Source organism: Phaethon aethereus, assembly GCF_964289735.1.
Source record: "Phaethon aethereus genome assembly, chromosome: Z".
Taxonomy (NCBI): domain Eukaryota; kingdom Metazoa; phylum Chordata; class Aves; order Phaethontiformes; family Phaethontidae; genus Phaethon; species Phaethon aethereus.
Window position 1 is genome coordinate 89,351,959 of NC_138577.1, and position 27,007 is coordinate 89,378,965.

General features: G+C 41.9%; 2 protein-coding genes across 3 annotated transcripts in view; one reads left to right on the forward strand and one right to left on the reverse strand.

The window, feature by feature from the left end:
- CAST (calpastatin) overlaps positions 1–8,001 on the forward strand; it is a gene marked incomplete at its 5' end in the record, with an annotated part of 62,880 nt that extends 54,879 nt beyond the window's left edge. For both annotated transcript variants that reach the window (XM_082013674.1, XM_082013675.1), the window contains 5 exons: positions 1,353–1,445; positions 2,114–2,167; positions 2,578–2,667; positions 4,570–4,649; positions 7,422–8,001. In XM_082013674.1, the coding sequence (XP_081869800.1) occupies positions 1,353–1,445; positions 2,114–2,167; positions 2,578–2,667; positions 4,570–4,649; positions 7,422–7,479 (375 nt within the window). In that variant the 3' untranslated portion in view covers positions 7,480–8,001. The remainder of the gene's footprint in view (positions 1–1,352; positions 1,446–2,113; positions 2,168–2,577; positions 2,668–4,569; positions 4,650–7,421) is intronic.
- Positions 8,002–12,417: 4,416 nt separating this feature from the next.
- ERAP1 (endoplasmic reticulum aminopeptidase 1) lies at positions 12,418–26,729 on the reverse strand (the record flags this gene model as incomplete). The annotated part of the gene is made up of 18 exons (XM_082012844.1): positions 12,418–12,564; positions 14,471–14,552; positions 14,663–14,803; positions 15,723–15,884; positions 17,033–17,217; positions 17,308–17,464; positions 18,876–19,059; positions 19,335–19,414; positions 19,875–20,032; positions 20,480–20,554; positions 20,698–20,829; positions 21,361–21,492; positions 22,387–22,500; positions 23,068–23,222; positions 23,586–23,706; positions 23,961–24,095; positions 25,356–25,494; positions 26,227–26,729. The coding sequence occupies 18 exons, from the start codon at positions 26,727–26,729 to the stop codon at positions 12,418–12,420; spliced, it is 2,802 nt and encodes a 933-aa protein (XP_081868970.1).
- Positions 26,730–27,007: the final 278 nt, after the last annotated feature.

A 27,007-nucleotide genomic window follows, 5' to 3' on the forward strand; every position in this document is an offset into this window, starting at 1 on the left:
GAGTGTTGAAATATTACAGGAAATTTGCAATAATTTGATTCAGTGCCTTCTGTTATTCTAATTATTTTTCAGGTGTCTTCTCTGGCCTCCATTTCTCACATTAATTTTGTGACCCTCTTTTTGTCAAACTTTGACTTTTACAACCCCAGAAATACCAAGGTCATCAACGGACACATTCATTTCATCAGTCATATTTCTTAACTTGTTTGTTTCTGCTTGTTTTGTCTTCATTCAGTCTTTCTTCATGTAATTCTATAAAGACCTTTCTGCTAATAAGAAAATCAGATGCATTTCTGCATATTAGTAGTAGTAATAGTAAATTGTAAACTGAAATACTTAAGGTAAAGAAAATTACTGAGGGAAAAAAACAACATAAGCTCCCATGAATAAATTTAGGCTGGAATCTAGAAGGGGCTTTCTAATCTTAAAACTAGGCTCCACTGCGTTAGGAGCAGGTTTGTACAGTCTGGGTAGCGTTGTCCCTTGCCATAGGAAGGAGTGAACACTTGATGTGCAAGATCTCAGCAAATCCTGTGCTTCAGCAGACCTGTAGGAGGCCGGCTTTCTTCATGTGTTGTTCTTTACAAAGGCATGGAAAATGCTTATATTAAAAAAAAATTATAAAGAAGAGATCCTTAAAATGTCTGCATTAACAAACACAAAAACATTATTCAACAATATGCTTAAAAACCTCCTTGTATCTAAACCAGGTGTTTTGTATGGCATGTTTCTGGTACGTTTGCCTGAAATGAAAGCAGCATAAATTGAAAAATAAATGTAGTGGAAGGAACGCTTCCCTCCTTGATGCAGTTTTCAGGAGCTTGTGGCGCTCTGCCTTCTAGCTGTGTTGGGTTTGAAACTGACTCTGGCACCTAAGTCTGATGAGAAGTGTAGGCCACTCTTGATCAGTTTGGGTGTGAGCTGGGTAGGTGCCCTGGGTTCCGCTACAGGTGCTCAGATGCATTCACAGGTAAGACATTGCAGGAACATCAGTTTTGTGTTAAAGCTATAGTGCATGGATGAGATTCGATGCGGAAGTATGGAATGACTTCTTTCAGTCGTATTGTTGAAAAGCAGAACTGAAAGTTGACTTTTTTTTTTATGTTGGGGTGGTGCTGTGTATATACATGTTTAACTTACTAAATATGTACGCTTATTGAGAGCTAATAGTTTTAAAACTTTTAGGCATGAAACACACTTCATAGCGAAATAAAATATAGGATTTTTTTGGTAGTTTTAAAATTCTAAATTAAAAAAGGCATCTGTCCTAAGTTTAATGAGCACTCTGGTTTACTGTTTGTTACTATCTCTAACTTAAGTATCAAAGTTGTTAAAAAATTAAATGCTTTCAGGAAAAGGCTGAATCTGAACACAGAGACAAACTTGGAGAAAGAGACGATACTATCCCACCTGACTACCGAAAACTTCTGGAGTCAGATGAGCAGGTAAGGAAAAGCTTTATTAGTTTTTATTTGCAACATCAGAAATTTTGTGCATATGAGCAAGTCTGTCCTCTTTGGAACTACAAGGAGAACAGGAACACTGAATAAATGAGTATGTGTGTGTACTGTATTTATGTTTTAGGGTTAAACATGTAATTATCCTATACTTACATACACATATAATCCAGAAAACCAGGTGAAAAAATAGGGTGTCTCCCTTTAAACAGCTTGGCTTTATAGTCTGCTTTTAAACAGGAGATACTTGCAAATGGTGGGGTAATAATTTTTATTCATTCCAAGTAGTTTCATTCCAAGTTTGGGCACAAAGTGCATGTATGGGTATTACCTTTGTGGTATACCTAAAGCACTGTAAAACTGTCATCCACTGGAGCACATGACTGCTCTGACAGGGATATGATCTTTTGTGGCTCAGGAAACTGTTTTTCCAGTAGACTACAAGGGTAGAAATACGTTATTGCAGACATAGTCAAAGAAACAGACCATGAAAACACATCATGAACTGACTTTGAGTACATAGCATGAGGAATAAAGAAATCTGTTTAGAATGGTGTGACTTTCTTGGTAAACTCCCAATGTCATTCCTAAGTAGCTGTATCTTAAAACTAATCTGACCAGTTCAAAATGAGGATGTAATCTTTCTTCTTCCCAAGGGTAAACCAGTAAAGCCAACAGCAAAGGATGATGTGAAACACAAAGAGCAAAAGGTAACATTTATGGTATTTTTCTTCTGTGTTTGTTTCATGCTGTGTGCTCTGATCTTTTTTTTTCAAAGTAGTGTCATTGTAGCTCAAGGCATGATTCATTACAAGTTCTCATAAATGCTAGTGAATGCAGTAGATAATAACAAGTGTGGACAGTAAAACTTGTGAAGAGTAACTCTTCATAATAAATACAGTTTTTATGCAACTACACTGTGAATGTTCAGGTCCACTATTCAAAGAAATTGTGTATCTTGAAAACCTCAAATAGACATCTCTATTCTAACATACGTCTAGAGCTCAGGTATGTTTTTTTTAAGAAAGGGCTAATTAAAGCAGACATAAATTCCTGAAATACTAATTTGTCTGTGGGAAGTATTGCATATTGTGTGACTTCAGAATTAAAATTATTGCAGAAGTCTACGGATGAGTCTGCAGCTATTGATGCCCTATCAGGTGACTTTGATACTTGTGCAAAGGCCCCTGCCACACCACAGCACTCAAAGGTAGGACATTTTCTGCTAATAACTTGCAAAATAAATAGTTTTTCACTACTCTCTGAAAGTTCCTCACTTTTCAGTAGCTCAGTTTCAGCTTAGACCTAGGCACTTGGAAAGATGCTGTCCAGACGTAGTGATTGCTCTACTACTATAATGGAACTTTGATGTGTCTTGCTGTGTATTAAATATTTGGAAGAAGGAAGATTTGTGGTATTCAGGGTCTTTTAGAGAGCTAAGACAGGCTTGGCAAAGTAAGTTGAGCAGAGAATTGTGGTAAACAGTTTTTGTACAGATTAGAGTGTCCAAAAAATGTAGAGAGGCAGGGAAATCTTTCTTCAATGACTGCATGCACTACTAGACTGGAACTGAGAAACAGTTCAAGAGGGTTTTGCAGAGAGAGATGCTAGGAGTAGAAAAGAGTTTTAGATCTGTTAGGGAAAATATTAGAGCTGATGAGACATGAAGGAGGAGGGGACAGGAGAGGTCTTGTAATGAGAAATAGAGCATTTATTTGTCACATAATCAACTTAAACACAGCTGACAAACAGCTGTCAGACTTTTCCCAGCAAAGTGCCAGACACGCGAGTCTATATGAAATGAACTAGCAATGGAAGCTGCATAAATCTGGAGGTCACCAGCATGAGGATGGTGTTTGAGAGAGGATGGTTGTGCTGGAAAAGTGTTAAGAAGGAGACTGAGATTTGGTCCACATGCCAGACGTGCTTTCTGCTTGCTCTTAACCTGGTGTTTGTTACCTTGAGCTTGGACAGACGGAGAGGACTTGTATGGCTTTGAGACATCCACTGTGCCACTACAGTCGCAATATGTGCTTCCTTGGCAGAGGAGCCCAAGGGGAATCTGGGGCAGCTGGTGGGATATCAGTGCAAAAACCCTGGACTCCTTTTGTTTTCTACAGTGCTCAAACTGGTTAAGAACCAGTAACTCCCTCTAGTTACCTGCTTGCTCTCCTATCCTGTGTGTGACATGTCCTGCCCTGTGCCCTGGTCCCTCATCTGCAGACAGAGGGAATGGTACACGCTTTTTGAATGGTCAACATTTTTTGTACTCAACTGGTTAAAGCAGGTGCCATTGTCTCTCATCTGCTACGGACTCCTGGCAGCCCATCCCTGCCTTTTTCCTGCGGTAGTGACCTGCCTGCTTCCTGCAAGGAGAAAGAAAAAACAGAGCTTGAATTTACTACATCTTTCATCTTTGACCAAACCAGTATATTAGTAGTCAAAATTAAACCCCTTGGACGGACACAGCTGTGTAAGCATAACCAGTTCCCAAGTGACGTTCTGCATTAGCTTCCTTAAGCGTAATACTACAAGGCACCCAGTTACCAAGAATGAATTACGTTTGTCCATACTTAAAATGTTGATTATTATTATCTGTGCTTTTATGCTGTGTTTGTTCTGGTCCTGGGGGGCAGAGAAGAAGCAGCTTTGAAACTGAAGTTCAAATCAGATGTAATTCCTGCAAGGAAATAGCTGCGTTTCCAAATAGCTCTTCTGACCACTGCAGTGCTTCCCCAAGTGCTTACCTTGATACCGAATCCTCAGGTGGTTTAAGACAAACTATTGGTGTTTCAAGTGCTGTTCTATTTGATTATGAACTTCGGAGCTAAATCTGCTGCTGCAACATTATTGCTTTGTAGTAAATACAAAATCTGCCCATATATGCCAACTTTTTTGTCTGCGTATGCTTTCTGGTGCCCCAGTCTCCCTAGTATTAAACAAAGCTCCAGATTCCAGCTTGCTGTGGACTAAGGGCAGTAATTACATGCATGTGTCCTGCATTGAGCGCTCTCCCACCACATAGAAAATAATGTGTTACGGCAGATGTCAAATTAGGAGCCATCAGTTCTCTATACTGTTTGTAACTGTAATTCTTTTTTTTTCTTTGGAGTGTAGGACAAAAGTGGAAAGGAAACCATCACCACTAAACCAACCCCAAAGGATAAAGGAAAACCCAAAGACCCTAAAACGGTAGAAACATACATATTATAATATGGACAGTCATGGTTACCATACACTATAAACACGAAAGACGGGTGTCATGGTTTAGCCAGCAATTAAGCACCATGCAGCCGCTCACTCACTCTACCACCCCTGCCTCCAGTAGGAAGGGGGAGAGAATTGGGAAAAACTCATGGGTTGAGATAAAAACAGTTTAATAGGACAGCAAGAGAGAAGGAAATGATGATGATGATGATGATACTGACAAAGGAATGTACAAGAACCAGTGATGTCCAATACAGCAATTGCTTACCACCCAGTGATTGACAGCCCAATCGAATCACAGAATCACAGAATCACTAGGTTGGAAAGGACCTTTAAGATCATCAAGTCCAACCATTAATCCAGAACCACCATGTCCCCTAAACCATGTCCTGAAACACCACATCCACACGTTTTTTGAACACTTCCAGGGATGGCGACTCCACCACCTCCCTGGGCAGCCTGTTCCAATGCCTGACCACCCTCTCAGTGAAGAAATTTTTCCTAATATCCAATCTAAACCTCCCCTGGCGCAACTTGAGGCCATTTCCTCTTGTCCTATCACTAGTTACTTGGGAGAAGAGACCAACACCCTCATCGCCACAACCCCCTTTCAGGTAGTTGTAGAGAGCGATAAGGTCTCCCCTCAGCCTCCTCTTCTCCAGACTGAACAAGCCCAGTTCCCTCAGCCGCTCCTCATAAGACATGTGCTCCAGACCCCTCACCAGCTTCGTTGCCCTTCTCTGGACACGCTCCAGCACCTCAACATCCTTCTTGTAGTGAGGGGCCCAAAACTGAACACAGTATTCAAGGTGCGGCCTCACCAGTGCCGAGTACAGGGGCACAATCACTTCCCTACTCCTGCTGGCCACACTATTCCTGATACAGGCCAGGACGCTGTTGGCCTTCTTGGCCACCTGGGCACACTGCCGGCTCATATTCAGCCGGCTGTCAACCAGCACCCCCAGGTCCCTTTCCGCCGGGCTGCTCTCCAGCCACTCCTCCCCAAGCCTGTAGCATTGCATGGGGTTGTTGTGGCCAAAGTGCAGGACCCTGCACTTGGCCTTATTAAACCTCATACAGTTGGCCTCTGCCCATTGATCCAGCCTGTCCAGATCCCTCTGCAGAGCCCTCCTACCCTCCAGCAGATCAACACTCCCACCCAGCTTGGTGTCATCTGCAAACTTACTGAGGGAGCACTCAATTCCCTCATCCAGATCATCTATAAAGATATTGAACAAGACTGGTCCCAGAACCGAGCCCTGGGGAACACCGCTTGTGACCGGCCGCCAGCCGGATTTAACGCCGTTCACCACAACTCTCTGGGCTCGGCCATCCAGCCAGTTCCTCACCCAGCGAAGAGTAAACCCGTCTAAGCCACGAGCAGCGATTCTGGCCCCCCAGCTAACTCCAGTTTATGTACTGGGCATGACATTATATGGTAGGGAATATCTCTTTGGCCAGTCCAGGTCAGCTGTCCTGGCCGTGCCCCTCCCAACTTCTGCACCTCCTCACAGGCAGAGCATGAGAATCTCAAAAGTCCCTGACTTAGTATAACCACGACAACTACTTAGCCACAACTAAAACTTCAGTGTGTTATCAACATTATTCTCATACCAACTCCAAAGCACAGCACTGTACCAGCTATTGGGAAGAAAAATCTACTCCATCCCAGCTGAAACCAGGACAATGGGCAACTGATTTGGGGTTCATATTACATGGATATTATTTTGGGGAGAATTTTACATTTACCCAATTCAATAGGTTGAACTGGATTCATTTTTGTAAGCATGTACATAGGAGAAAAGCACATGTCTATTTCAATGGAAATTTTCAATAAATGGGGTCTAAAATATTTAAGAGAGGATGGTCTTCTGCAGGGGCTCAGTGCATGCTCCACAGGCTCCTTATTCCCATAGTTGCTGATCAGAGAGTCAAACTTCACATGCCTGTGGCTGCCTTGAAATTCCCATCGCTTCTCTCTTTTATTGATAGTTTTAAATAACAGCATTCTAAAAGTGATTAGAATGTACTCCTTCAACCACACGTCTGTTTCTCAAGTTATTATCATAATTTACTTTAAAAAAAAAAGAATGACAACCTACATATATTCATAAATAAGTATGTAGAATGTATATGCTGGGAAAAGGAAAGTAGTTGTTTCTACATTTAAAAAAAAAAATTAAATCCCCGTTGCTTGACTTTTGTCATCCAGAAATACAGAAAATGGGTTTAGGTGAGGGTGAAACTTTTCCCATCACGTTGTTCTGTCACAGGATACATGCAGGTAGATGGCTGAATCAGATGGTAACATCTGCTCTGGAAACTTCATGTTTCATATTTCAAGTTGTGGGATTTTTCTTCATTATGGAATTGTCACACATGCCTTTTGTATAACAAGAGAACTGTTTTACAATTTTTAATGTAAAATTGGGGGGTGTGTCTTTAGTACTTCTTCAGAAGGATGTATTTTTTAATGTTCTGAGTTTTGACTGGATCACTAACATGGGCAAAAGGATGTTGAGAAATAGGATATGAAGAGGCCGTCTTTATCTGAAACAAAATAAGTCATGGTGGAAAAACAAAAATATATATATACCAACAGAATTTCTAAATACTGTTGCTAAACTTTCTGTATTTCAAGTGCAGATCCTATTTACAGCTGAACAATGACTTCTGATGAGTATCTGTCACTGTTTTATTTCAGATTTTAGCTTAGTTCACAGTTTCTTACTATCTCATGCTTCTCTTGCTCTTTAGGCAAAGGGACAGTCCTCCAGCAGCAAATCTGAGAAGCAGAAAACAAGCTAAACGCTAACATCATTCGGTGAGATTTCTTCCTCTATACTCTGAACTACCACAAGAACAACTGATGCTAGTGTTATTGAAGTTACATTTTGTTGACTGTTTTAATTGACATGGTTAGAGATGCTGTTAGACACAACACTTGGAATGACTTTGAACTTCGGAGTTCCTAGGTAGGGAAGGCCTTTTTTTTTTTTTTCAAACCCTTTGTCTGTACAGTTTGTGCAGAATTACTTCATGTAGCTAAATTCCCTTAGGTTTGTGTAACTGAGGATTCCAAGGCATGACATACTGTTGCCCTCGTAAGACCTTTTTACCAAGTAATGAAGACCAAGCAGATCTCAAGTCACTGTTTTTATCTTTAGAACAGTGAGTTTATGTCCTTATTTCGGCATCAGGCCAATTTTGGAACAGTGTCCAGAACAGATACAAAAAAGCCCCACAACTAAGCTGGCAGGTATAGGAGGTTTCAGAGTTCTGCTCTCAGCTTTCCTGGTGCAAATACAGCCTCGTTCCATGCACATGTTCCACTGCTACCGTGCCCTTATTTGTACTTAGCTTGATCACACCTTTGACATAAGAGTAAGGAATTGGAGTCTTTCATCATCATCATTAGTTCATGGAAGTATTCACATAACTACACTCCGGGGGTGTAGAGGGGAGAGGCAAGGGCACATCCAGCGCCAGGCTCTGTCCACTCGCATGCCAGCCAGGAGGGTCTGTGTTCTGGCTTTCTGAAGAAGCTGTGGAGGAGCCTCTGTCCTGTGACAGCAGAGGCAGCCCTGGCTCCTCAGACAGTATGAGTAATTATATGCAGCAAAATCCTGTGTAAAGGTTTGGCAACCGACTTCAAATGGGCAAGACAAAGATGCATCGTTACTGCATATCTGGAGTGGACTGCTACTCGCTGCAGTACCACTTTCAAACAATACCCCATCTCTTGTGATACTAAGCGTTCCTGAATTTCTTTCTGTCACAAGAGACTTATGTTTCCCATAATCCTTCCCAGGTTAGTTTGTGAAATTTTTTTCCAAGTTAAGGAAGATAAGCACTCTTAACGTTTTTTTCTTTTTCGTCCTCCCAGGATCTTGGCGCATCATGTAAAACATCTTTATGTTGGAGGATAATTATCTCTGAAGAACAAAAGCTGATGCAAAAAGCATGTGGTTATTCTGGGTGGTTTTTTGTATGGTGATACTTGCTGGACTTTTTTCATATTTTCTTTTTTCACAGCAGTAGACTAAGGTGGCTTGTTTTTTTTTCCCCCTAGATACTCATTTTATTATTCTCCTATATTTTGACTTTTTTGTAATTTTCTTGTTTTCAGAGGGAAAGAATGCTTTATATTTGCAAGAAATATATTTCATAAATGAATAGCAATGCCAAAAAAAATATCTGCAGACTTTTGCACATAATCTCCACATAGTGCCTGTAAATCTCGGAAGAATTTGTATGTGCTAGCATTTTTAACATTGCAGTGAATGCATTAAGTGTTCTGGAATATAATGAGCTTTAGTTATCCTCAGCCCACCTCAGCCTGGCTGTGCAGTCTTTCCTCAAGCCAGTTCCTGGTAGGAAACTGTAGGTAAGCTGTGGGTAACTAAAGAATGAGAAACTGGGGATTAACCGCTTCATCAAGCGCATCTAGTAATAAAACAGGTATTTTTGTAGTTAAAACAACAAAAACACACCAGATAAGGATTTTAGTGTTTCGGGTTTTTTTTTCCAATCCTATCTGTACTGTTATCTCGTAATTTCAGGAGTCTCCTGGACTGAACAAATACAAATCCTGGTGTAACAATGACACCGTTACCATCACAGAAGAGGAAATAAGGAAGGTACATGAGCCTTAGCAGGGATCAAAGAGAAGTTCAGGTCAACAGGTGGACCTTTTTTTTTTTTTAATTTTGCACTGTTTCTGGTCCTTGCTTCTGTTCCTTGCACTCCCGAAAGGAATGCACAAGTAGGGCAGAAGTTAATGCTGCAAGGAACAATGTCATATTCAGCTGCTCTGCAAGAGGCACAGGTAGGCACCTCTCCTAAGTCTGCTGCAGACAGGGCTGTCGTGACGGAGCTGTGCCAAGTGCCTCTGTGTGTTTTCCTCTGTCTTCAGAACCTGCAGAACATCTTTTTGCACATCCTTACACATGTACTGCTTCACCATTAGCTTGCAGAGGAGAGCCATACTGACAGTTGTACCGATACCAAAGTAAGTCAGACTCTAGTATGTAGCCTTGCAGACAGAGACAGCCCGGAGATTTAAGTTGGGGATATTTAGACTTCTGACTGTACTTCACAGTCTGTACTGAGAACCTGTGTCACACTAATAAAGTTTTTAAGAATGCATTTTGATGTTCATAACTTCTCATTTATTGCTGCTGTTATCTGAATAGGTATTGAAAGACAAAAGAAACCCTAGAAATAATTTAAAAAAACAAACACTGGAACGTTAAAAATTAATACAATGTGTTTAAAAAAAAACCCTGTAAAATAATTCTCAGGGTTGCTTCATGAAGGCCCTCACAATCTGATCAAGATCCAGCTACAGCTTTTTCCCCTTTCTTTTGGTTTTCAAAGCTCTATCAACTAGGACCAAGTTTAACTTGTGGACTGCCATTGTGTAGGGAAGCAGCGAAAAGATGAAGACATAAGCACAAGGGTTTTGAGAAATGAAGTTATTTTGCTGAAAAATTGCAGTTAGACTTTTTGTTGGAATGTACAATATACAGATGATTGATAAAGTCATTCTTATGCAACAGAAGAAAGACTGTGTTTTAGTGATGTGTGTATGCCCTGCCCAGCACCCCTGTGCCTGTTTGGATTCTCTCTGGACTGTGCAGACAAGCTTGTGAGCTTCTGATTTTGTGAGCACACTTCTGCCACAGCACACAAAACTCGCAAATGTTTAACAGTGTCAGCTCATACAGCTCAATCCTGAAATTTACTGTGTTGGGATAGATAAATGACATATCAACATACCCATCTGCGATGCTCCCTTTGTTCTGTAGAAAGGGCTGCAATGCATCTGCATATGCACTGGCTAATTGATGCTTCCTCAATTAAAAGAAAAAAGGGGGGCAGGGAGTAGAGCAAAAGGCGGGCTGTGATATACTAGGAATATTACTTAATTTTCCCCAAAGTTGAGAAACTGAAGATGAAGCAGTTAAAGCTGAGAACAGCAATGCAAATTACTGCTTATAACAGCAAAAGAAATGAATGTGCAAAATAACACAAATTAAGTACTTTATCTGGAATCATGTAAACAAATTCTATTTTTTATTAAATTGCCTTTTCAACTCTGAAAACATTTCAAAGCAACCAACAGTCAGCAATACCTGAAATACCAGAGAACGTTTTACACAGGATGCACAGCCTCCTCAGAATTCCCATTTCCCTTAATGAGGTAAGAGGTACAAGATGCGTCATCTATGAACAGATACAGTGAGTAAAAGGAAACGGTTATTTTCTACATTGTGGCAGAGCTTTTCGGCCTCAACAGCCTTTCTGAACTCTAATGAAGTAGGTTTCCACTTCTTGGGCAGGTATCATTTCTAGCTGAGAGAAGAGCATGAGAGGCATAGTCAAGAGCTTATGATTAGTTCCAGATTGTGCATTTTTCCTGAAGTCTTTGTTGAAAGTGTCTGGCCACTTCAGCATATCAGTGAGGAAACTGAGACAGGCCAGAAGCGCAGAGGAAATAAACACTATGGAATCATGGAAAGGGCATGGTTGTAAGAGCAAAGAAATGAAGTGCGTTTAAGCATGTGGTAATTAGTTGGATTTTATTTTTTTTTTTAAGTTTAGTACAGAAATAAAAGTCTTCTGCAGGTAAACAGAGGTCATTCACAACTGCCTATTAAAAAAACCCTAGCCTTCCTCAAAAAAATTTCACCTCCCAAGATTTAAACTTCGCTTTCTTCAGTAACTGTCCTTTCTGAGTACGTGATACTAGTAACCTCTCTCCTTAGAGCAATTAGCTTACCTGTAGGGTAATGATAAGTATTGTAAGATAGAAAGACCATTATGAATGACATAGTCCTTTCAAATATCAATGACTACATGTGACAACAGCTGCGTTTCAATTAAGTGAAAAAGGGATAATTAAAAGCAAAAATTCCTGCTAAAACAAACTGATAGTTTATTACCTAAAGTAAAATTCACTAGCTTTTTTTTTTTTCCCCCACACAAAATGTATGTAAACTCTTTTCCTGAATGTTACCTAAAAGAGGAAGAAAATTCCAGTGCAGTATTTAGCTCAGCAGCAGAAGGGGTCGGGCAGAACTCGTGGGAGAGGGTGGCATTAAGGGGATGGAGGGGCAGCAGGGAGTCACCACTGCGCAGCACCCACACCACCGCAACAACCTCCAGCCCCGAGATAAAGCTGGCAGAGACATAGTCCCTACCATATTTACTTTGACAGATGCACTTACAGCTGATATTTGGGGCTCTTTTTGATCATGTGGTGCTTGATCTAACATAAATGCTTATAAAAATTATCTCCCGGAAGCGTAAACCATAAGGACAGAGACAGCTGCAAAGATGGCTTTGCACCAGAGATTCAGTGCGCTTCAGCATTAAAGGTACTGGAAGGGTCAGCATTTGCAGGTGCAGTTTCTCTTGGTTGGTTGTCTCCCAGTAACTTCTGCTTTTTCAGAAGCAATGTATTCCAGATCTCTAGTAGTCAGCTTCCCCTACGCCTTAGTTCACTGTACAACACTCCTTTTGTCTTGAAAGTGTTACCTGGTGAAAGAGATCAATGAATGGTGTAGTTCTGCTCCCAGCAAACTACAACCATGAGAGAGAAGAATCCTGAGCAGCAGCGTTAAGACTGGCTTACAGCGCCTTCTAAAGAAACCAACTTACACAATTGAGCTGTCCCTCCAGCCCCTGATTTTCAGATTTTTCAATGCTTTTCAGTTATTTTTGACAAATATAAGCAAGATGCCTTAACTTACAGATGGTTGTTTTGCAACCAAGTTTTGACTTTCTCAAAATTTCTAGCCATCCATTGTATATTGTCTTCAATGGTTTCGATAGCTTGCTGGACACAGCGAAGCTGTGCACTTTTTTCCTCCAGAGAACTGAAGAATTCTTTCACCTGTTGACAAAAATGTGACAGAAGGTTGATGAAGAGGCAGCAATGTCTCGGGTGCACAGGAAGGCCAGCAAGACTGGAACCTGGCCTTGGGTCTTCTACCCCCTTTCCCTCACAGCCCCCACCCCAAGAACAGTGTTTTGAAAAGGCTTCATAGTGGCTGGATTTCACAAGCCACAGAAGATTACAGTTCAAATTACATGATAAAAAAAGACAGCTGAAAGAGCTGCCATGTCGTGTGGGGGATCCGTCTGGTTCCTGCTCATCCAACAACCCCTTGCAAGCCACGGCAGCCGCTGCAGGCAGGACAGCAGCGTTTCAGTGTGGGTATCGCCAGGGAGAACGAGCCGCCCCGCTCTGCCCCACGGCTGCTCTGCTTCGTAACACACCTTCACCTGGAGTTCGGCTAACATCCCAGACTGCCAGCTGAGCGGGTGTTCCTGCCTATACAGGCGACAGGGTGGGACAGGCACCAGACCTTGCACCTGTTGGTAGACTGACTTGGTGACAGTCTGCTACGTTTGCCTGTGAGCCACTCGTTCAGCCCATTCGGAGGAACAGCAGTGGTGTAAGTGTTGATGGTAAAATATAAAGTTTTCCCTATACGGGCAAGTCTGTGCCTCCTTTTGGTTTTCTACAAAAATAAAATGCTTCCAACTTCCCCAGTGCTTGGGAAATCACTAGTCTCATCCTTGAAGCACTTGGGAATGCAGCCACCAGAAACCTTCTGCTCCTAGAATTCACTGCATTCCCTGTGGCCGATTGAAGTGTTGGCAGCTGCCTTCCTCATTTTTTTCCTTCTTTTTTTTTGGGGTTTTTTTTTTTTTGTTTCATTTTGTTAAAGGACACACTCCTGATCACAAGGCTTATTGTGCAAACTTAATACAACCTCAGACCTGAGCTGGTGTTAGTGGTAGACAGATACTTTCAAAAGATACAGTGACTGTACCTATTCTATAAATTAAATACATAATTTTCTCACCATTTACTTTTATAAGTATGACACGAGATGCAAATACATGTACAAAGTACAAGAAAGATACAAATAGGATACAACAAAGAGAGTTGCTGGATTTTCTGTCTCAACTTTATACTGACTTTGCATTCAGAAACTCTTACGGGAGTCCCACAGATCCCTATGGGAGATGCAGCCTCATTTCTGGGTAGGACACAGAAATGTCCCTGCACTCCCTGCCACTGGCCAAGACACACTGGCTACTGACACACTGTGAGAGCCCACTCAGGTTTAAAATGAAGATTGAGAGCCATAGTCTGTAGTATTTCATTTTATATTTAATACAGCTGCATTACTTATGCCTGTGTTTTGCCCTAAAGCAGAGAATTTTAAACTGGCAAGAAAAGTAGCAGCTTCTAAGAAGATATTGTCAGGAATGCCATCAAATCTCCACATTGACCAGTGTGGGTTTTTACCATAGGCAGAGACTGTGAAGTAAGTAGACAAACTTATTATCAGATAAGACATCCAGGAGCACAGAGAATCCTCCCTGGAACACCAGATGTAGAGCAGTGAGATGATTTCTCACAGTGCTTCAGCATTTTTCTTCTGTCTGCTCTGTGAAAAGACCTACTCTTTTTCTCACCACTTTGCAGAGTGGATAGAAAATATCAATAGAGGCAGGTAAACCATGAGCGCTTTGGCAGACAAAGATCCTTACTCTGCCTCCAAGCTCACTGCTTAAACAAAGAACATCTTTCTCCTTGCGATTGACTCAGTGCTCTCCCTTAAGTAATCCAACTCATCGCCACTATAATCTTTTTCAACGAAAAGGCAGGCTATTACCCTGATGCTTCATAACTGGCCATGCTTTTACCATGCTAAGATTTAACCCAGATTTTCATGTCAGTTATACTACAACTATTTTTTAAAACCAGGATCTGAAAGACTTACCTGTGCAAGCTGTGACCTTGTCGAGTACTGACTTGTCACACCAGTGACAATGCCTGCTATGGAATTCGAACCGAGTTCAAATCTGGCAAAAAGAAATCACCTGTACTCAGAAAATGTCTATTTTTTTATAGAAGGTAGAGTTTTAAAATACAATTGGGTAGAGAGAGCAGTAAAACAGCTTATGTTCCTTACTTTTCTACAACTTTCTCCCAATTTTCTTTTAAAAAATTCCAAGCTAGATGATAGCCAGATGGGTTTTTGGCAACAAATACAATAATATGTGGAAGATCCTGAGTTCTTATGATGTCACCACGCAGACCTTGATCCATTAACCTGAGAATTAATAACAGAAATGGAAGTTGTTTAGCCCAGTACATAAAGCTGACAAATTACTATTCCCTTAGTATTTGGTACTACGGTTGAGAGTTCACACTTCTGAAGGTCCTGAGACATCATTTCTGCTGGGTTACTTCCAGCTTTTCACGAAGTACTCCTCAGCCACATACATCTTTTCCATTTCTGTTACTTTCACAACTACAGTTACTTGGTAGACCTGTGTTCAGAATATTAAGGATAAAAATGAGGCTACGTTTTGCCTCCTACTCAGAATTTCCAAATTAATAGGAACCTCACTCCTCCCTTTGTAGGAAAGGTCTTTGTTCTACACTGTCAGTGGAAAATTCACACCTGCAAGTGCTGCTCATGACTAAGGTGTCCAAGTAGCACTGCAATGCAAAGAATAAATAATGACATAATGAAACAGCTCCAGTGTCTCCAGTGATATCTGAACACAGTTAAATCAGTGTCCCATGCTGTCACCCTCATCAAATGGCAAAAATCAGGTTCACAGAATGCATGGTTTGAAGGGAACACCTGAAAACCTCCATGGTGCTCAGCTCTCTTAAAAGCAGGAAACCTCAGATTTTTATAAGAAATGTACAGCATATGTACCTATAATCAAAGTAACTACGAAGGTAAATAAAGAAGTGTCTGTCAAACAAAGACAAGGTATCTGAGTAGTTGTTTTATTGTCTTTTGTCCCAATTTGCTATTGGAAATTTTCTGAGCACCTTGACTCCTGGCACCAAAACACAGAAATGAAAAGGTGCAGCCACTTCCTCCCACCGTATTAGCTTTGTCAAGCATTTTATACGTCACGAAATTCAAAAGCTATGAAACAAGACTCTGAATTCCTGTTTCAATGTTTGCAGATTTTCCCCAAACACACTTCTGTTCCCTTGTCAGTACTTACCACTGAAGTTTGTCCTTACTCCTGCTGAGGCTGAGAGCTAATTCAATCTTCTCTCTCTCTACATTGAATGAGTGCAGTCTGTACTTACTAAGGAGGAAATCCCAACCTTCGGACGTTTGTGCTCCAACAGCATACACTGCTGTCTTCACATCTGCTGGCAAGCTACAACAAATTGAATACTGAGTTACTCTCCATGTGATATTTAGGAATACATGTAGAAACACGACCATGTCACCATCACACATTAAATGGCGTAGCAGACAGTTTATTAAAAAATACTGGTCCCTCAGGGGTATTAGAAAGTGATCCCTGTGGCTAAGAAACACTTCAATATCTGAGTCTGCATCTCAGTATTGTTCCTGCCCTTGGAAATGACTTCCAGAAATTCTGGACTCATCATTCTTTTTTTTTTCTTCTTTATTTTTGTATATTCCTTTCACAGAATCACAGAATCATTAAGGTTGGAAAAGATCTTTAAGATCATCAAGTCCAACCATCAACCTAAACATCACTACGCCCACAAAACCATGTCCTAAAGTGCCACGTCCACACGTTTTCTGAACACTTCCACTGATGGTGACTCCACCACCTCCCTGGGCAGCCTGTTCCAATGCTTGACCACTCTCTCCGTAAAGACATTTTTCCTAATATCCAATCTAAACCTCCCCTGGTACAACTTGAGGCCATTTCCTCTCGTCCTATTGCTGGTTACTTGGGAGCAGAGACCAACTCCCACCTCACCACAACCCCCTTTCAGGAAGTTGCAGAGAGCGATGAGGGCTCCCCTCAGCCTCCTCTTCTCCAGCCTGAACACCCCCAGTTCCCTCAGCCGCTCCTCATCAGACTTGTGCTCCAGACCCCTCACCAGCTGTGCTCAGTCAGATACTGATATGGTCTTTGGCGTGCCCAGAACAATCTCTCAGAGACATTTTCGAGGGTGTTTTAGGGAGTTCTTATGTCATGAAAAGAAACAAAACATAAGGTGAAGCTCACGAACAGTAGTTATCTGTTATTACAATGGGTATAGGTTAATCTTCAGACACATAAATGAGGGAACATATGTTATTTTCACTTTTCAGAACATCTTTAACAACCCAAGCTGTGGAGTACTACATGATGTATGCGCTAGTTTGGGCACATATTATGCACCAAACTGTGAAGGTGTGGGGAAACTAAAGCATAAGTTACAAAACTAAGAAGTCTCCACTTCAGAGTGCGGAAAGGACTGAAGTTTAGCTCTTTTTGTCAATTAAGTCTAGGGCAATTAAACAGAGTATCAGAAAAAAAACAGCAATAGTTACAGAACAAACCTCAAGGTTCCATTGGATTTCTGCCATTCTGTAAAATAATCTCTGGCTTTGTCCACACATGGCTGGTACCTGTGCACGCACGCAAACAGCAGGAGCGACTGCCTAAGCAGTCTCTCAGACACTGACCCTTCATCACTCCAAGACTGCTTGTCAATCAGGTCTTTAAAAAGATTGACTATATACTCCTAAAATAAGGTAACAGTAAAAATATATTTTAAAGTGCATTTGGCAGGGTACAGGCAAAGTTAGAAAGTTCTAGATACTGAGAAAGTTACCTTTAACTGTTTTTCTGTTCCATCCATATCACTCCTCTCCACGAGCCTGTATATAGGAATCAGCTCATTCATACCCTGGAGTACAGGCATGATTTGTCTTTCATGTTTCAGGTACAAAGTCAAATCAAAAGCTTTGGAAATGGACGTTTTTTTTATTCTAAGGAATTAGAAAAGATGCAATAAAACAAGTTATAACTAACTTAAAAGACAAACTTAAAAGCAAAATCCAAGACAAATGTTTTTCAGAAAACTATACAAATAGGAAAGCATTAAAGTTATTTTGAAATCCCTTTTAACTTTGCTTTTTGAAGTGAAATGTGTCTGAGCAGCTACATGAGCTATGAAGCCTAATATTTAATCTTTGAACAAAGGAATGGATTGCAAGAGAATGATTTACAAAGACTGACTTTTCCCCTCATCTCTCACATGCTAAGGTTATCCCAGCATGGCCTCTCCCTCTTGCTCTCTCCCCACTACTGCTTTTGCACTATAAACCACATACGCACAGAAGGAATCCAATGACTGAGATCATTTCCTCAGCAACACCTTTCTAGCTCAACATGCAGGTATTTAGCCTGCAGTAAACCTCAAAGCTACAATCAAAACCAATTCTTCACTCATATCACCTGACTTTGCAAACTGTTGTCTACCTCTGCCGGGATACATCTCAATGGTTTCTTCCAAAACCAAGCAGAGAAAATGCAAGACTTCTTTTCTCACTCTCCCTGTTCATTTTTTCACCCTTCTGCAAAACCTTTTTTCTGCATCCTTTCCACGTCAGCTCCCTGCACACACTCTCATCTTGTCCTTATTCACCTGACACTTCTGCCTCAAAATACAAGTATGTTCTGGTCACCCACCATAAAATGAACCCTTCTCCCTCTCCTCTCTATACTCCTTGAACATGCTGAGCAATCTTTCTTCACTCTCCTCTTTTCAAACTAGAAAGTCCTTTCTTCTGCTGTCCAAACAAAAATTTTTACTATCTCTGCTGACATCGCCTTGTGAGATGTCATCCCAAATTTCTATGATCTTAATTATCTTCCAGCTCTCCCCAGTACCTTCTTTCCTGAACACCGTACACTCAAACCAGTACTTACTTTTGTCAGTTCTTTACTTCTCTGTGCCAGGCTATGCACAATGGTGTGGAAAGCACACAGCCTAAGACACAGCCTTTTCTAACCCATCCACAGAACTAAGACGAATCATGATCATAATCATGTCACATCTTCATGACCATAACAGCCTTGTTTCTAATTGACAAATGGCACCAGTATCTTCCCAGCGGCAAAAACATCATCCTAGTCCACCACTGCACACTGGCATCCTTCCACTAGCATGTATATTGAACATGACATGACATGTTTCACTAAATAGGCTTAGATAAATCCACTGCAATCAAGAGAAATCCTGCATTTACACTGCTGTAAGCAAGAAAAGAATATGCTCCCAGCCTATTTAACAGATCTAATGCATACTATACACATCATCAACACTTCCTTCCTCAGTGGTATGTACTCATAAATACAGACTTTGTATTTTTTTCAGACTTGGACAGGTGGCCTTACCTCACGAGCTGGAATATGTTGTTAATGAGACTTGCCCTGTCATTGCTGCTAATCACTGTATGGTTCTCTTTCAAAAGGTTAATAAGGCGATCCCATCCATCATCTTCGTAGTGCACAATGTAATATCCATTCATGTCCACATTGAATTTAACCCACTCCACCTCTTCTGGAAGGATAATGACATCTGGAAACACAAAGGTAAGTCCTTTTTTTCTCAGTGATTCAAACACATCCTAGTACTATACCAAATAATTCTCTCATTTCAGTGATTTAAAGAATGCACTAACACAGGTTCTGACTATATTAAGAGATCATTACAGTGATATTATTGAGCTGACAAAAATTTGCTTCTCTGGTACTAGTAGTTCCAGCTCCCCATTCTGAAAAACACCTGCAAAACCAAAAGGCCTGCAAACAAACATCAAATAAATTAATTGTCTAATTAGTCAAAGAAATTACCTGCCTTAGTTGTCATCAGAAATCTCTGAACAGTGTCAGATTTACTGGTAATATAGGTTAGTGGAATGTGCCACAAGTACCTGTTGCAAAACAGAATCGCTTTATTTAATGAAAGAACTTTGCAAAAGCTTCTCCAGCTTGTCCCAGTCTCACCGCTGAGTCGTATCTTTTGCCGGCACAGTAACAGCAACAGGCTGCACTCACACTCACACTCTCAGGCTGCGTGTCAGGGGACCACTGACACTGGAGCCGCAACGACATGAACCTTCCAGCCTAGTTCCAGCAGCACGTCTCCAGCACAGGCTCACCCCCCTCACCCCGCTCACCCCGCCACCGCAGCGCTGCAGCTACTGGGACCTTGGACAGGCACGCAAGGGGCCAGCGGTGCCCGCGGGTACTACTGATCCTGAGCTGCACAGGGCAAGACTCACAACCAAACAGTTCAGGGAGCGTTCCTTAAGAAACAACAGCAAAAGCTCTTACATCACTGTTTGCCATAGGAGAGTATTTCAGTCAGACTGAATTCCCCATTTTATTTACCCTGTGGATGAAGAAGAGTATACTCCCTTCACGTAGCGCTCCTGCTGCAGGTGGATGTTCTTCCCTCTCACTGTGACAGTTACCATGGGAAAACCTTTCTGCAGTGTCCAAGTGTCCATCATTGCTCTCACATCAAGAGTCTTTCCGTTAGTCCAGTGCTTGTTTTTAGTGAGGGAAAAAGACAACATGTAAGAAGAGGAGGAAGATGGGAGTACACCAACAGTGAAACAGAAACGGGTATGTAAGAATTCTGTACAAGCTGCTGGGTATTTGTAAGCTGTACATGGGTATGTTTAGACTGGGTATCACGACATCTCCAGCTGGTTTTCTTGTGGACATTTTCACATAGTTAATGACAACTGTTGAAGTACTGCTGTTTTTCAGTCAGCCCAGGGCACAGGAGTAGGACTTCTGTCCAATCTCAGAAAAAACAGATTTCCAATGGAACTGAAGAAACTTACACGCTCCCTAGAACCGTGCTCAAGTGGCAGAGAATGCTTTTGGAAGGTGCATGTCTCAATGCCACAGCACAGAACAGTAATGTGAGAGGGCACAGATACATGTCAATACATCAAATCCTGACGGGTAAAAAACTACATGCTTACTGCATTTGAAGATGACTGTTGGCTTCTTCTGCAAAAACCTTGTAGGTCACTTTTGTCAGTGACTGTAGGGCAAATCTGAAAGGAAAAAAAATGTTTTGGTCACCTCTCCGAGGTCATAATCATAAGTACTTGTCACAGTCTTCAGTAATGTATTACAGACACATTATTCATGACAAGTTAAGACATTTGAAAAAAATAAGAGAATAAGGAATACTTGCATTTGTGATGCTGTTCCACAAATCTTCATTTTTTGTATTCTGATAGCTGTATTTCTGCAGGTACTGCACAACTCCAGCTTTAAACACATCAGCAGTCAGGTAGTCCCTCAGCATATTTAATAAACAAGATCCCTGAAAAAAAGAGTGACAAGAATGTTTACAAAGCTACTCCTTAGCTGGCACGATGCTTGTTTCAGAAAAATTTCAGCATGCCGCTGATCTACATCACAGTTTGCTTTTGTATGTCTCTCTGATTAAAAAATAATTGGGTTCTATGTATATCAGAACAGTACTTTGTTTTTTGTGATCATTATATTTAAAAATATCACTGATGGAGTTAAGTTATATTATTATTTCTGTATTACTATACAAGCCACATAATGCTCCAGTGAAAAACGCTCCTCAGGTTAAAAATCCCCCAAAATGGCTTAAGACTAAATTGATACAGAACAGACTGAAGAAGTAAAGGCTTCCTCATTTTATAAATGGAAAAGGCAACTGCCATTTCAATCCACCCACGTGTTTTGAACAAGGAACTATTCAAGTCATAAAACCATTAACACCATGTATCAGAGATGTTTTATACGGAGGGGTGAAATCAGTAAGATACAATCGTATAGTACAAGCAGTACAACTGAAATCAATAGCAGTTACACATTTTACCTTCTCATAAGAAACATTATCAAACATTTCTAAAATTTGAGCTGGATGTTCCACAGGATTAGATATAGGATGTGATGAATTTAATGCATCCACTGCCATGGCATCAAAACATCTCCTTAAGACATAATCTTCCTAATAGGAGGCAAAATAAAATATTACCACTAAATTTTGCTCAGTGACCACTGAATCCCTATTCATTCACTTTTCAGTCCATTCCACATGATCTTTAAATCATACAAAGAAAGCAAAACATATTTTTATTTTTACTCCAGAGCATAAAGAGACCCAAAACAGTAATACACACAGTCAAACGAGTTTTAGTGTTCTAAGCTAACTTAAATAGTTGATCTAGCTGAAGATGTCCCTGCTCATTGCAGGGGGGTTGGACTACATGACCTTACAAGGTCCCTTCCAGCACAAACCATTCTGTGATTCGATTTTATGATTCTAAATAGTCAAGCTAGTAAGACTTAAAAACAATTCCAAAAAGACACCCGCACATTCCAACAGTTTGATTGGTCAGCAACCATAAAACAAATTAAAAAAAAAAAAAAGGTGGATTTCCCTATTACCATGCCACTGTAGCACTATGGCAAAATTGTGCTCAGATGCATTGTTCATCTCACTTTGGTAGAAAATTTCATATATCAGGCGTCTGCTAAAGCTAGTGGAAGGATTTTAGTGTTTTCAAGTCTGATCCTATTTCATGAAATTAAATAATTTCTTTACATTTTTGGGCATCTAAATATTTTAAAAAAAGAATATATTTTCACTCAAATGAAATATATTTTCACTCAAATGAAATGATTTTCACTGCAATCATTTAACTTCCATCATAAGTTCCTGAAAATATTTACATATAGTTAAATCAACATTCCTACCCTTCAGAGTTAACATCAGATAATCCTCTCAAATGGAAATGTAAAAGTGGTTCACAGTACAAATCTGCTTGATCTTTATCCTTACTAATGAGTGGACTTAGAAGGCAGTTAGTTATGAAATAAAAACATATTAACTGCTGCTTACAACTCTCAGTTCAGGATGGGTAACACTGACTGACACAAACTCCATGAACTTTGCAAACCCTTCATTTAACCACAGATCATTCCACCACTCCATGGTAACGAGGTTGCCAAACCACTGGGGAAAAAAAAAAAAAAGCTTCTGAAATTAAATACACAATTTATCACAAAAGCTGCTAGTGACCTGTATAAAACTGCATTTATAGTATGTTATTGACCTTTAAGGAACCTTTTTTCAGTGACAGAGCTTGCTCTGGCCTCTTCCCATTGCATTTCTCATTTTAATGGTAATATGCTAAAACACTGGCTTCCACTCACATTCCAGGAAACCCTGTAATGAAACCACGCTTGGCAGGAGAGCCATATATGAAACAGTTAGCTTTCCAAACTTTTATGTTCCTATTTTGGTGGCCTGCAATTCATTTCAAGGGCTGAAAATGTGCAAAAGCTGCGCAGCACCAGAGCTGCTGAACTGAACACATTTATGTTTACAGCCCTCCGCGTCTACGCAGCCTGCCGGGACTCTTTCAGCAGAAACAGTTCTCCTGATTCACAGATGAGCACCCTCAAGCCAAAGCAACTATTTTCAACTTATAGCTCCAAGATCCCCTTACCCACACAGGATCCATCAGGCCTGACCCCTCTGCAGGCCCATTCAAACTCTTTATTCTTCCCCAAATCTCACCTGATGAGCCAGCTCATGGGCTATCACCATAGTAGTCCAAAGTTTGGAAGACGCTGAGGACTTTTCAGGGTCGTACAGCAATGCAGATTCCCGGTATGTGGTCAGTCCCCAGTTTTCCATAGCACCGGACTGAAAATCAGGAATAGCTGCTAAATCTAGAAAAAAACATTAAAATAGTACTAGTGTCATTTTACTCAATAAAGAAAACTTGCTCACCCGCTCATCCCGCTCATCCCATTCATGACAGCGCCCACACAGGTGCACATAGTCACACATACTTCTAAGGGCTCTCTTAAATGTAATCATAAAAACGTACTTTAAAAAAAAGCTCTATCCAGAAGGATCTTCAGTTCCCAGTGGAGCTTTTTAATTTGTCTTTAAGTTCTGTGAGGCAGCCAGTTTAGAGGCCTGTGAGACAAACCTGGCCCTGCCCTAATACTCTAAATTTCTGATTCTGTGCTATTTTACTCTCTGTGCTTAATAATGTTCTCAAATACATTAAATTATCTAACATCTACCTTGTTTAGGTAGAGGATACGGAATGCTGAAATAATCCTCATAGAAGTCTAGAAGTTTCACCGCTGCATCCAACGCATAGTCAGCTTGGTTGATCTTGTCTGGCACCGTGTACACGGAAATCTGTGTACAGATGAGCAGGCAGCACTTCAATAGCAGCATCAAAAGCTTAACAGATTACAAGCCCATTATTTTTGAAACTAATAAAGCCCAGAATGCAAACTAACCACCCAGTTACAAAAACAGTTTCTTCCTCTCCTTTCAGTCTCATAAAACATTGAGAAATATAAATCCAATGATTTAACTGAAAAGTAAACTAGTATGTATTCATACAGATTTAAATACAAAAAAGCTCTTAGAAAATGAGACAGAGTTACCTTAACTCCATGACGGGTTATTTTGCTGATGGATTTAAAATCTGAAACAATAAAGGCCACGAGGTATGTACTCATCTTCACAGTGGTATCAAAATTGTCCTCAACAAGCCAGGGACTTAGAGCCACAGACTTCACCTAAAAAAAGAGCACAGGTCATCACCCAGCAGCACCACCTGTGAGGACCTTGGCACCAACAACTGTTGTGTTTCTTCTCAGTTTAAAGATTACATTACATTTTAAAATACTACATTACATTTCAAAGATACTGTATTTCAAAGACACCCTGGAAAGAAGTCATCTCCATGCCCACTCTTCCGCACAGAGAAGGAAAACACACATATGTAGGTATATGGGCACTTTCATTCGCAAGTGTTACTTACTACTACATTGGTAAAACTAGAAAAATGAAAACACTGTTTATTGCTTCAGTTTTCCTCAGTGTCTGCCAGCACACTGATCAAATCAATTTCATACAACTTTAGCTCATTAGAAGCTGTATAAATCTCAGCAGCCGTTGTTACAGATGAGAGAAGTGAACTCCTCCAAACTGTGATTCAGTTACCTCAGATCTCTAGTTCAGCACAAAATGAATCACGTGTTGGAGGTATCCATGTGAAACTAACCTAGACCTGGAACATGTTTAGCCACGCTGAACTGTAACACTGGCACCCACTCCTTATTCATTATTTCATCCATTTCTCTATAAAGGAACTGGTTTTTTATACCACCTTTCAGGATGTTTCATTTTTGAAAGGTACTTGGTGGAGGGGGGGAAGGGTGGTCTTCCCTCATTTACAAGGGCTGGTTTCCTTGCCAAGCAGCAAGTAACAGTGAAGAAGAACTTAGGAAGAGTCTATTACACCCAAAGTAAGATCAAATGTACAAAACGTAGTTAATCCAGTATGTGCATACGCATTTATAACTGTAAACAATATTTCTAGCTACTACATGTATGGCACTTTCACTCCAAGATGTTTTTTGGAAGTCCAAAGTTTGTTTGTTTTTTACACAGAAATGGTCCTGCTTATCTGACAATTAAGTAATAGACATGAACCATGTATTTATTCATATAGATTTCATCATTAATCTCAAAATCTAAGATCAACATGGTAAGCATTTTGTGAGTAAAATAAAGATTAGGGAGACTATACTCTGCTGATCATTCTCACACCTCTGCTGAGAAGCAGGAACCCACACAATGCACTTTTCTTCATTCCTTTTTAACCTTGTGTCAAGACTACCAGCAGTAGCACCACACACTCTCATGAAAGAACTGAGGTAATGGTCAGGTCACTATTTCATGTAACAGCAACTGCCTGGATATTCTGTTCTCCTTTTGCTGTCTTGTTTCAAAGGCCATCAGTCAACAACACATCGTTAGAAGTATCCACCTACAGTTGGCATATTGGACAGTGCAAGGTGCTTTGGTTCCCTCCGAATCTTTATTGAAAACCTGGCTTTGAAGGCTGGTTCATCGAAACACGGGAAGGCCATTCGTGCAGCTGTCGGCTCAAACTGGGTGGCTGCAAGCACCCTAAGCGGGGGGAGAAGAAAGGGCTTTGGTCACACACCTTTATACACACAGTGTTCACACACACACCCCCCACCCCCGATGCGTGCAAACATAGTAATTCCACATTTACAAAAGAACTACAGGTACTAGCAAAAACTTTTGCACTTGTGCTTTAACCCGAGCCCGCAACTGAGCCCCACACAGCTTCTCACTCACTCCCTCACAGTGGGAGAGGGGAGAGGACTGGAAGAGTAAAAGTGAGAACACTCGTGATTGAGATAAAGACAGTTTAACAGGTGAAGCAAAAGCCGCGCACACGAGCAGAGCAGAACAAGGAATTCATTCACTACTCCCCACGGGCAGGCAGGGGTTCAGCCATCTCCAGGGAAGCACCATCACGCCTAACGGTGACTTGGGAAGACAGACGCCATCACTCTGAATGTCTCCCCCACACACTTCTTCCCCCAGCTTTATATGCTGAGCATGACGTCGTATGGTCTGGAATACCCCTCTGGCCAGCCTGGGTCAGCTGTCCCGGCTGTGCCCCCTCCCAGCTCCCCGTGCACCCCCAGCCCCCTCGCTGCCAGACCAGCACGAGAAGCTGGACTGTCCCTGACTGCTCAGCAACAACCCAAAACACCAGTAAGTTATCAACATTTTCTCTTCCCAAATTCAAAACACTCACACTGGCTTCTGTGAAGATAATTAACTCTATCCCAGCTGAAACCAGGACAGCACCTCAGAAAGAATCACCTGAGTTCTCCTTCTGGGGTCCTGTAGGTGCTTTTATAAAAGCCTTGGAAGGACTCTGAGAGATCTGTGGAGTACTGGATGCTGAGTGTGTAGTTGTGCCCAGCCTGCAGTGGCTCGGTGATGAGGAGTGCCACCTGCTCGAAGGGCCGGTGCTCCAGCACCTGCGCATCCCGTGGCGCGCAGGCGCTCCCAGCCTCGACAGCAGCCCTGGCGATGCGCAGGCGCTTGCTGTGCAGGATGACTGCGCTGGTCTGCCGGGTGACCGTGACCTCTATGGTGGCGGTCCCAGCAAAGGTCAGGGTGGTGAGGTTTGGATGGACGAGGAGGTGGTAATGCAGCGGGATGACGTGCTTGGGGAGCCTTACCGCGTCCCAGGGAAACCGCGTGCTGCCACCGCCCCGGTCACCGCCGAGAGCCAAGGCTACGCTCAGCAGCCCCAGCAGCCCGGCCGCCGCGGCCGGAGACGGGCTGGGAAACGGCCCGGCCCGGCGCAGCGCTGCCATTTTCGACAGGCGGCCGCCGGCACCTGCCTGACGGTGACTGGAAGAAACGGCAGGAGTTCTCCCGCCGGGCGCAGCCCCGAGGCAGGCGGTACCGCGCCCAGCCCACCGGCCGCCCCCAGCCCGCCCGGCACCTGCCGCCGCCCCGCAGGCCCCAGCGCTGCCGCCGCCGCCGCCGAGCGCGAGAGCGAAAGCGAAAGCCGTTCCCTCGCCGGCCGCGCCCTGACCCCGCGGAGGGGCGGCCCCCGGGCTGGGGGCGGCGCGCGGGGCGCTGCGGACCG